Below are 12,284 nucleotides of genomic sequence, written 5' to 3'. Positions count from 1 at the left end.
CTCTATGTGTAGTATCATGTCATCTGCAAACAGTGACAGTTTTACTTCTTCTTTTCCAATTTGGATTCCTTTTATTTCTTTTTCTTCTCTGATTGCTGTGGCTAAAACTTCCAAAACTATGTTGAATAATAGTGGTGAGAGTGGGCAACCTTGTTTTGTTCCTGATCTTAGAGGAAATGGTTTCAGTTTTTCACCATTGAGAACGATGTTGGCTGTGGGTTTGTCATATACGGCCTTTATTATGTTGAGATAAGTTCCCTCTATGCCTACTTTCTGGAGAGTTTTTATCATAAGTGGGTGTTGAATTTTGTCGAAAGCTTTTTCTGCATCTATTGAGATGATCATATGGTTTTTATCCTTCATTTTGTTAATATGGTGTATCACATTGATTGATTTGCATATATTGAAGAATCCCTGCATTCCTGGGATAAACCCTGCCTGATCATGGTGTATGATCCTTTTAATGTGTTGTTGGATTCTGTTTGCTAGTATTTTGTTGAGGATTTTTGCATCTATGTTCATCAGTGATATTGGCCTGTAGTTTTCTTTCTTTGTGACATGTCTAGTTTTGATATCAGGGTGATGGTGGCCTCATAGAATGAGTTTGGGAGTGTTCCTCACTCTGCTATATTTTGGAAGAGTTTGAGAAGGATAGGTGTTAGCTCTTCTCTAAATGTTTGATAGAATTCGCCTGTGAAGCCATCTGGTCCTGGGCTTTTATTTGTTGGAAGATTTTTAATCACAGTTTCAATTTCGGTGCTTGTGATTGGTCTGTTTATATTTTCTATTTCTTCCTGATTCAGTCTTGGAAGGTTGTGCTTTTCTAAGAATTTGTCCATTTCTTCCAGGTTGTCCATTTTATTGGCATATAGTTGCTTATAGTAGTCTCTCATGATCCTTTGTATTTCTGCAGTGTCAGTTGTTACTTCTCCTTTTTCGTTTCTAATTCTGTTGATTTGCATCTTCTTGCTTTTTTTCTTGATGAGTCTGGCTAATGGTTTACCAATTTCGTTTATCTTCTTAAAGAACCATCTTTTAGTTTTGTTGACATTTGCTATTGTTTCCTTCATTTCTTTTTCATTTATTTTTGATCTGATCTTTATGATTTCTTTCTTTCTGCTAACTTTGGGGCTTTTTTGTTCTTCTTTCTCTAATTGCTCTAGGTGTAAGGTTAGGTTGTTTATTTGAGATTTTCCTTGTTTCTTGAGGTAGGATTGTAATGCTATAAAATTCCCTCTTTAGAACTGCTTTTGCTGCATCCCATAGGTTTTGGGTCGTCATGTTTTCATTGTCAGTTGTTTCTAGGTATTTTTTTATTTCCTCTTTGATTTCTTCAGTGATATCTTGGTTATTTAGTAGCCTCCACGCGTTTGTATTTTTTACAGATTTTTTCCTGTAATTGATATCTAGTCTCATAGTGTTGTGGTCCGAAAAGATACTTGATACGATTTCAATTTTCTTAAATTTACCAAGGCTTGATTTGTGACCCAAGATATGATCTATCCTGGAGAATGTTCCATGAGCACTGGAGAAGAAAGTGTATTCTGTTGTTTTTGGATGGAATGTCCTATAAATATCAGTTAAGTCCATCTTGTTTAATGTATCATTTAAAGCTTGCGTTTCCTTATTTATTTTCATTTTGGATGATCTGTCCATTGGTGAAAGTGGGATGTTAAAGTCCCCTACTATGATTGTGTTACTGTCGATTTCCCCTTTTATGGCTGTTAGCATTTGCCGTATGTATTGAGGTGCTCCTATGTTGGGTGCATAAATATTTACAATTGTTATATCTTCTTCTTGGATTGATCCCTTGATCATTATGTAGTGTCCTTCTTTGTCTCTTGTAATAGTCTTTATTTTAAAGTCTATTTTGTCTGATATGAGAATTGCTACTCCAGCTTTCTTTTGATTTCCATTTGCATGGAATATCTTTTTCCATCCCCTCACTTTCAGTCTGTATGTGTCCCTAGGTCTGAAGTGGATCCCTTGTAGACAGCATATATACAGCTCTTGTTTTTGTATCTATTCAGCCAGTCTGTGTCTTTTGGTTGCGGCATTTAATCCATTTACATTCAAAGTTATTGTCAATATGTATGTTCCTAATACCATTTTCTTAATTGTTTTGGGTTTGTTTTTGTAGGTCTTTTCCTTCCATTGTGTTTCCTGCCTAGAGAAGTTCCTGTAGCATTTGTCGTAAAGGTGGTTTCGTGGTGCTGAATGCTCTTAGCTTTTGCTTGTCTGTAAAGGTTTTAATTTCTCCATCGAATCTGAATGAGATCCTTGCTTGGTAGAGTAATCTGGGTTGGTGGTTTTTCCCTTTCATCACTTTAAATATATCCTGCCACTCCCTTCTGGCTTGCCGAGTTTCTGGTGAAAGCTCAGCTGTTAACCTTATAGGAATTCCCTTGTATGTTATTTGTTGCTTTTCCCTTGCTGCTTTTAATATTTTTTCTTTGTATTTAATTTTTGATAGTTTGATTAATATGTGTCTTGGCGTGTTTTTCCTTGGATTTATCCTGTATGGGACTGTCTGCGTTTCCTGGACTTGATTGACTATATCCTTTCCCATGTTAGGGAAGTTTTCAACTATAATCTCTTCAAATATCAGTCCCCTTCTTTTTCTCTTCTTATTCTGGGACACCTATAATTCAAATGTTGGTGCATGTAATGTTGTCCCAGAGGTCTCTGAGACTGTCCTCAATTCTTTTCATTATTTTTTCTTTATTCTGCTCTGTGGTAGTTATTTCCACTATTTTATGTTTCAGGTCACTTATCTGTTCTTCTGCCTCAGTTATTCTGCTATTGGTTCCTTCTAGAGAATTTTTAATTTCATTTATTGTGTTGTTCATCATTGTTTGTTTGCTCTTTAGTTCTTCTAGGTCCTTTTTAAACGTTTCTTGTATTTTCTCCATTCTATTTCCAAGATTTTGGATCATTTTACTATCATTAGTCTGAATTCTTTTTCAGGTAGACTGCCTATTCCCTCTTCATTTGTTTGGTCTGGTGGGTTTTTACCTCGCTCCTTCATCTGCTGCATATTTCTCTGTTTTCTCATTTTGCTTAACTTATTGTGTTTGGGGTCTCCTTTTCCCAGGCTGCACGTTTATAGTTCCCATTGTTTTTGGTGTCTGCCCCCAGTGGGTGAGGTCGGTTCAGTGGCTTGTGTAGGCTTCCTGGTGGAGGAGACTGGTGCCTGTGGTCTGGTGGGTGGGGCTGGATCTTGTCTTTCTGGTGGGCAGGGCCGTGTCCGGTGGTGTGTTTTGGGATGTCTGTGAACTTAGTATGATTTTAGGCAGCCTCTCTGCTAATGGGTGGAGTTGTGTTCCTGCCTTGCTAGTTGTTTGGCATAGGGTGTCCAGCATTGTAGCTTGCTGGCTGTTGGGTGGAGCTGGGTCTTAGGGTTGAGACAGAGATTTCTGGGAGGGCTGTCGCTGATTGATATTACATGGGGCCGGGAGGTCTCTGGTGGTCCAATGTCCTGAACTCCGCTCTCTCACCTTAGAGGCTCAGTCCTGACACCAGGCTGGAGCACCAAGACCCTGTCAGCCACAGGGAATTATCAAGGTATTGGTCATTGGCACGTGAAACCACAAGAGAAGAGTCCCGTGCTATGCCTGGTCCTGTTGAGCAGTTTTCAGACTTCAGCTCATTCTGGCAGCAGGACAACTGGGTCGGCCATGTGAGGCAAGATGGGGTCCCTTAAGCGGGCAGCGCTTAGCCGGTGCGCGGACTGAGGGGCCCAGTCGAAGCCCTCGGGGAAGGGTGACAGCCGCTGGCCTCCGGCCTCCTGTGGCTGCGGCCTCTTTGGGGTCTCCCGCCCGGCGTCAAGTCACTCTCACTTCTGCTTTGGTGGCTGTGCCTTTACCCTGAGCTTCTTCACAAGGCTAGCACTCCCTGAGGCGACATGTGAAAAGCGCGGGCCGTGCTGAAGCGTGAGAAACCTCTGTGGGTTTTTATAAATGGATATTGTCCTACATCTACCATTACAGTATCATACAGACAGTTTCAACTAAAAATCCCCTTTGATCAGTCTCTTCAGTTTTTCCCCCTCCCCAACCCTCTGGCAATTTTTTTTTTTTTTTTACTATTTCCATAGTTTTGCCTTTTCTAGAATGTCATTTGAATAGAACCATATAGCATGTAGCCTTTTCGGACTGATTTCTTTCATTTAGCAATATGCATTTACAGTTCATTCATGTTTTTGACTTTATAGCTAATTCTTTTTTTTTTTTATCACTGAGTAGTATTCAATTGTAATGAATATACCACTGTTTATCTGTTCACCTATTTAAGGACATTATGGTTGCCTTAGTTTAGTGATTATGAATAAAGCTGCTGTAAACATTTGTGTACAAGTTTTTGTGTGGACATAAGTTTTTAGGTCTTACTGAAACTGTCTTTCAAAGTGGCTGTATCACTTGCATTTCTACTAGCAATGAATGAGAGTTCTTTCTGATCCTCTCATCCTCATCAGCAGTTGATACTGTTCTTTTTTTTTTTTTTTTTTGGATTTTAGTCTTTCAGATAGGTTTGTACTGGTATCTTATTGTTGTTTCACTTTTTATTTCCCTAATGACAAATGATGTTGAAGATCTTTTCATATGCTTATTTGCCATCTGTATATTATTGAGAGTTTTTGGTTCAGATCTTTTGTTTATTTTCAAGTTAGGTTGTTTGTTGTCTTACTGTTGAATTTTAAGAATTCTTTGGATAGTTTACATAGAAGTCCTTTATATGATATGTGATTTGCAAATACTTTCTCCTAATTTGTGCCTTGATTTTCATTCTCTTAACAGTGCCTTTTATAGAGCAAAATTTTAAAATTTTAATAGAATCCAGCTTATCAATTTTTTCTTTTTTGGATCATACGTTTGATGTTATATCTAAATTCATCATCAAACCCAAGATCCTATGTTTTCTTCTAGAAGTTTATGGTTTTATATTTTATATTTATATCTACAATCCATTTTGAGATAATTAGTTAATTTTTATGTGAGGTATAAGGTTGGTATCTACGTTTATTTTTTTGCATGTGGATGTCCAGTTGCTCCAGGACCACTGTTAAAAAGATTATCCTTTCTCCACTGAATTGCCATTGTGCTTTTGTCAAAACTGAGTTGGTTGTATTTGTGTAGATCTATTTCTGACCTCTCTATTCCATTGATCGATGAGTCTCTACTTTCGCTAGTGCATACTGTTTTGAGTACTTTAACTGTGTAGTAATTCTGGGAATCAGGTAGTGTGAATCATCCAGCTGTGTTCTTCTTTTTCAATATTGTGTTGGCTATTTTAGGTTCTTTGCCTTTCCATATAAATTTGAGAATCACTTTGTCAGTATCTCCCTACTGTCTTCCACAGTAGCTGCACCAATTTGCATCCCCACCAACAGTGTAGAAGGGTTTTCTTTTCTTCACCACCTCTCCAGCATTTATTATTTGTAGACTTTTTGATGACAACCATTTCTGACAGGTGTGAGGTGATACCTCATTGTAGTTTTGATTTGCATTTCTCTGATAATTAGCAATGTTGAGCATCTTTTCATGTGCCTGTTGGCCATCTGTATGTCTTCTTTGGAGAAATGTCTATTTAGGTATTCTGCCCTTTTTTTGATTGGGTTGCTTGTTTTTTTGTTACTGAGTTGTATGAGCTGTTTATATATTTTGGAAATTAAACCCTTGTCAGTTGTATCATTTGCAGATATTTTCTCCCAGTCCATAGGTTGTCTTTTCATTTTGTTTATGGTTTCCTTTGCCATGCAAAACTGATGTGTGATTAGGTCCCATTTGTTTATTTTTGCTTTTATTTCTTTTGCCTGGGGAAACTGACCAAAGAAAACATTGCTTTGATTTATGTCAGAGAATGTTTTGCCTATGTTCTCTTCTAGGAGTTTTATGGTGTCATGTCTTATATTTAAGTCTTTATGCCATTTTGAGTTTATTTTTATGTATGGTGTGAGGGAGTGTTCTAACTTCATTGATTTACATACGGGTGTCCATCTTTCCCAACACCACTTGCTGAAGAGACTGTCTTTTCTCCATTGTTTATTCTTGCCTCCTTTGTCATAGATTAATTGACCATAGGTGTGGGTTTATTTCTGGGCTCCCTATTCTGTTCCACTGATCTATATGTTTCTTTTTGTGCCAGTACCATGCTGTTTTGATTACTGTAGCTTTGTAGTATTGTCTGAAGTCTGGAAGGGTTATGCCTCCAGCTTTGTTCTTTTTCCTCAGGATTGCTTTGGCAATTCTGAGTCTTTTGTGGTTCCGTATAAATTTTAGGATTATTTGTTCTAGTTCTGTGAAAAATGTCATGGGTAATTTGATAGGGATCACATTAAATCTGTAGATTGCTTTGGGTAATATGGCCATTTTAACAATATTAATCTTTCTAATCCAAGAGCATGGATATCTTTCCATTTCCTTCAATCCTCTTCTATTTCCTTTTTCAATGTTCTATAGTTCTCAGTGTGTAAGACTTTCACCTTCTTGGTTAGGTTTAATCCTAGGGTTTTTGTTTTTTAGTGTGATTTTAAACAGGATTTTTTTTTTTTTTTTTTTTTTTTTTTTTTTTTTTACTTTCCCATTCTGATATTTCATTGTTAGTGTAAAGAAATGCAACAGACTTCTGTATATTAATCTTGTGTCCTGCTACCTTGCTGAATTCATTTATCAGTTCTAATAGTTTTTGTACGTAGTCTTTACAGTTTCTTATATAGAGTATCATTCATTTGCATATAGTGAGAATTTTACCTCTTCCCTTTCTGATTTGGATACCTTTTATTTCTTTGTCTTGTCTGATTCCTGTGACTAGGGCTCCCAATACTATGTTGAATAGAATTGGGCATCCTTGTCTTGTTCCAGAATTTAGCAGGAAGGCTTTCAGCTTTTCACCCTTTAGTATTATTTTGCCTGTGGGTTTGTCATAAATGACTTTTATTATGTTGAGGTATGTTCCCTCTATACCCATTTTGGCAAGAGTTTTTTTTATCATGAATGGATGTTGAATTTTATCAGATGCTTTTTCTGCATCTATTGAGATAATTATGTGGTTTATGTCTTTTCTTTTGTTGATGTGGTGTATCACATTGATTGATTTGTGTATGTGGAACCATCCCTGTGACCCTGGAATGAATACAACTTGATCATGGTGTATGATCCTTTTTTTGTGTTGTTCCTTTATTTTGTTAATGTGCTAAATTATGTTGCTTGATTTTGAAATGTTAAAGCAATCCTGCATTCCTGGAATAATTTCAACTTGGTTGTGATGTTTTATATATTCTATTTATTGCTGGATTCAGTTTGCTAATATTTTGTTTAAGATTTTTTTCATGTATATTCATGAGATAGGTTGGCCTATAACTTTCCTTTTTTTATAATGTCCTTGTCAGGTTGAGGTCTTAAAGTTATGTTGACTTCATAAAATGAGTTGGGAGGCATTTCTTTTCTTTTCTTTCTATTTTATTCATTTTTTAATGTGTATGGGTGAGATTGATTTTGTGTTTCTAAAATATTTATTTGAATTCACTGAGGAAGTCATCTTGGCCTGTTATTTTCTTTATTAAGTTTTACTTTCATCCTTTTTTAAAGTTAAATTTATTGAATTAGAATTCATATACAATCAAATACACACATTTGAAAGTCCAATTTAATGAGTTTTGACTAATGTATAAACCTGGGTAACTCCCACCACAGTCAAGATACAGAGAAGTTTCATCACCTAAAAAGCTCCCTTGTGTCCATTTACCATTAGTACCTTCCCTCTCTCTAGCCCCAGGCAAAAACTGAGTTTCACATGCTGATTTGTCACCTGTATTTCTTTGGTGAGTTTTCTGTTCATATCTTTTGCCCATTTTTTAATTGGGCTGTTTGTTTTCTTATTGCTGTATTTTCTAAATTATAATTTATTTTACCTGTCCTAGAATTTCATATAAATGAACTCAGACATATTATTGAGCTTGTTTTGCTCAGCATAATGTTTTTGAGCTTCATCCTTGGATATTATGTATATCAGTGTTTCACTCAGTTTTTATTGCTGAGTAATATTGCATTGTATGCATACACCACAGTTTATTTAACCATTCTCCTGTTGGACATATTGGTTGTTTTTAGTGTTTAGCTATTATTAATAAAGCTGGTATTAACATTTTTGTGCAAGTATTTGTGTGAATATATATTTTCATTTCTGTTGGGTAAATTCCTACGAGTAGAATTGCTTGGTCATATGGTAAGTGTATGTTAACTTTTTATGAAATTGAGAAACATTTCTCCAAAGAAGTTATACCATTTTACACTCCCACCTGCATGCCGTGAAGAGTTCCAGTTTTTCCATATTTTCCTCACCACTTAATGTTGTCAGTCTTAAATATTTGCCACTCTAGTAGGTGTGTAGTGGTATCACATTGTGGTTTTAATTTGCATTACCCTGATCACTAGCAATTTTGAGCATCATATTATGTGCTTATTGGCCATTTGCATATCTTATGATGTTTCTGTTCAAATCTTTTACCCGTTTTTTAAAGCACTCTTAAAGAGAGTGATTTGTTACAAATTTTAATATACAGAAACTATTGAGAAACAGACATGTACCTTTTTTCCCCCTTAAAATGAATCATGTACTGTTCTGACCATAGCTTTTTCTAATTTTAATCTAATGCTCAAAACTTGATGTGATGTTATTCTTTATAATGAGCCATAAACATTAGTTTTGTAGTAAAACTATTTAAATCAATTTGGCTCTTATCTGATAATTTTTTGTGTGAATGTGCCCATTTTTTAGTAGGATTGCTTATGTTCTTGTATTGAGTTGTATAGTTCTTTATATATTATGGATTCAGTTGTTTGGCAGATATATGTTCTGCAAATATTTTTTCCCAACATTTTGCTCATCGTTCCATTTTCTTAAAAGTGGCTTTAAAAGGACTGAAGTTTTAAATTTTGTTAAAATTTAAATTTTTGTGTTTTTTTAAAAAATTGGTTCATGCTTTTTGGTTCCCAAGAAATCTTTGCCTACTCAGAGTTGCAAAGATTTTCACCTGTTTTTTTTTCTAGAGATATTATAGTATTAGCTTTTATATTTAGGTTTTGGTCCATTTTGAGTTAATTTTTGTGTTATGGTGTGAGGTTAACCGTCAACATTCATTTTTTCCCCTCCAAACCTCCAGTTCCAGTACCACTAAAAAAACTTGATCAAGACTGCGTTGAATCTAGAAATTAATTTAGGCAGAATGGACATGTTAACAGTTTTGGGTCTTCAAATCCATGAGCACAGTTTAGCTCTCTCTTAGGTCTTTGTAAATTATCTCAGCAATGTTTTATAGCTTTTAATGTAGAGGTCTTGTACTTTTTTGTTATATTTGTTCCTGTGTATTTGACCTTTTTTGCTAATAGTGTAAATGAAATTCTTTTCCTTCATTTTCTAGTTATTCATTATTATGCCTGATTATCTTTGGACATTTTATTGAAACTTTATAGAAATAATTTAATAGTCTGGGTGATGTAATTTTAACGAAGACAAGATTTCCTTTTGCTTCTGGAAAGCATTTAGGCTAGGTGGAGATCACTTTAATCCAGTCAGGGATTGAGCTCATTAAAAGCTGGACTTCAGTTCTAATAAGGGCTTGTCTAGTTCCTGTTCGTTCTTCTTCCTAAGGTGTAGACCTTTCAGAGTCCAACTGGAATCCTGGGACATCCACCAAAGTCTCTCCTCTTTGCTGGATCCCAAATTCCAATTTGTGTGCCTCCAAGCCTGTGAAGATTGCCAGAAGCTATGTTTAGCTTCTTAGCCTCTCAACCATTGCTTTTGCTTTCATATTTGGCAGTTGCCTCAATGGAAAAAGTTACCTAAAATATACTTGGATCACTTCTTTTGTCTTCTCTCTTACAACTTGTCTCAAAAGCTACCACCACGGTAGCTTTCTTATGCCTTCAAATCATGCTTTCTTTCTTTCTTTAAAAAAAAAAATACTAATACATATATATGTAATATATATATATATATATATATATATTTCCAAGCTATTCAGCAAGAGAGTTGGTCTGAGACAACCTAGTAAGCCATTGCCAGAAGTGTCTTTCTCTTATTCCTCTCCCCCTCTACTTTTCCCTCCCAACCTCCACTAGAATATTCACATTTTCTCTGTATCTCATTTACTGTTATATTCCCTAGAATAGTGCCTAGCACAGAATAGAAGTCAGTAGGTATTTGTTGAGTGAAAGAATGGATGAATTAACATTCTATCTGAGAAGATAGAATGGACATTCAAAAGAAAATATCTTTACTGTCATTTTCTCAAACTTAAGAGATAGCTAAGTAGCTATTCTTGAGCATAATTATGGTGAGTTTTGAACTGGAACTCAGGACCTTTAGAGTTCTAGTCTCGAGAGGGGTGGAGAAGATGGCGGAAGAGTAAGACGCGGAGATCACCTTCCTCCCCACAGATACATCAGAAATACATCTACACGTGGAACTACTCCTATAGAGTTCTAGTCTCTTAGTGTTGTTTCCTCAACATGTTACGTGACATCGTTTGGTCTTTATTTCTCCATTTGTAAATGATTTATTACTCTCTTACTCATGGAAATTGTTACTAAATTTAAGAGCTTTCAAGAGAAAAAATTAAGTGGGAGTTCCCTGGTAGCCTAGTGGTTAGGATTCTGGGCTTTCACTGCTGTGACCCAGATTGAGTCCCAGGTCAGGGAACTGAGATCCCTCAAGTGCACGGTACAGCCAAAAAAAAAGAGAAAAAATTAAAAAGATGAAAAGGACATTGGAATTAATGTTTTAATCAAGCAATCAAAGTTCTTTGGTATAAGTATAGGCTTATAATTTGTATTATTAAAATCTACCAGTGAATACAATTAAGACAAACAGATTGTTATCATTTTTAAGAGGTAAAGATGAAGAGTTTCATAAAAAATTACATTTTGCATTGTGCATAAATGTTTGCCTGTGTTTTTTCCCCCTCTTCCCTTTAGAGCCATTTTAAGTGCAAGATCTAGTTATTTTGCTGCGATGCTGAGTGGCTGTTGGGCTGAAAGCTCCCAAGAGTACATTACTCTTCAAGGGTAAGCAGAATTTTTACAAGGCAGCTTGACTGCAAATGATTGCAAATAATGCTTAATAATACAAAGCACTTTTCATGAATCTGATTTCCCTGTATGTTCAATGAAATGTTTCTCATGTGGTACAATTCAGCAAAGTACACTTTCTGAAAATGAGAGTAGTTGGGAACATTTAGTAATAGAGATAGTGTGTTAGTCTTCTCAGACTACCATAACAAGATACCACAAACTGGGTGGTTTAAACAGCAAAGATTGTTTTCTCACAGCTCTGCAAGATCAAGATGCCAGCAAGGTTGGTGTCTGGTGAGAGCTCTTACCTTGGGTCCTTGGGTTATAGATAGGCACTTTTCCACTGTGTGCTCCAGTGACCTTCTTTTTAAGTGCATGGGGCTGGGGGGCAGAGAGATAAAAGGAAGGTGGAAGGAGAGAGCTCACTCTCTGGTGTTCTTCTTATAAGGACACTAATCCTATCACATCAGGGCAGGGCCTCACCCTTATTACCTCACTTAACCTTAATTATTTCCTTAGAAGCCCCATCTCCATATAGGTACACAGGAGTTAGGGCTTCAATATATAAATTTGAGTGGGTGGGGGAACACAAATATTCAGTCTGTAATAGGTAGTTTCTTAAAGAATAATTTGGATAGGTGTGGATTTCACTGACCTATGGTAGTGCAATGGTGAGTCTACACAGTTGATGGCAGTCTAAACTGCTGAGACAGTTATTAAGAGATGAACTACTTCCTTAAATGGTGAAATGGAATATTTTTTGGTCACAGATGATCACTGTGAGAATCTGGAGTGTACAGTATGGGAGAGGGCTTTCTCAGTAGGAAAACTGCCTGGGCATTCTGAGGGAGACCGTCAGCCCTGCATCATTCACACTGCTGATGTTTCCTCAACTGGGTCAATCTTGGCTAGAGGCTTGGGTGTGGAATGGTGGTAGTGGTGATTCCATAACAGCGGATGCATGGAAATTATTGATAAATTCTCACTATTTTTTACACTGGCCTATAATCTTGAGCCTTCTAGGTTACAGCTGTCTAGTTTCCTTACTAACTAAAATTGATCCCCAAATGCCTCTCATTTGTAATTTCTCAGTCTATAAAAAATGGAAAATTGAAACATTATTTGTAAGAATATGTTATGTGTTTTTATTTTATTTTTTCATATTTCATTCACTTAATAGAAATGAAACACATATGCAGAAGAACCTAAACCTCC

The 12,284-nt window shown here is 36.1% G+C and overlaps 1 protein-coding gene across 4 annotated transcripts in view; it reads left to right on the top strand.

The window, feature by feature from the left end:
- The window catches only part of BTBD8 (BTB domain containing 8), a 93,907-nt gene that overhangs the window by 39,576 nt on the left and 42,047 nt on the right, over nt 1–12,284 (top strand). For all 4 annotated transcript variants that reach the window (XM_082476228.1, XM_082476227.1, XM_082476226.1 and 1 more), the window contains exon 5: nt 10,974–11,063. In XM_082476228.1, coding sequence (XP_082332354.1) covers nt 10,974–11,063 — 90 coding nt within the window. The remainder of the gene's footprint in view (nt 1–10,973; nt 11,064–12,284) is intronic.

This window comes from Balaenoptera physalus, assembly GCF_965194825.1.
Source record: "Balaenoptera physalus genome assembly, chromosome: 1".
Lineage (NCBI taxonomy): Eukaryota > Metazoa > Chordata > Mammalia > Artiodactyla > Balaenopteridae > Balaenoptera > Balaenoptera physalus.
Note: the sequence above shows the minus strand (reverse complement) of the source record. Positions and strands in the feature narration are given on the sequence as shown.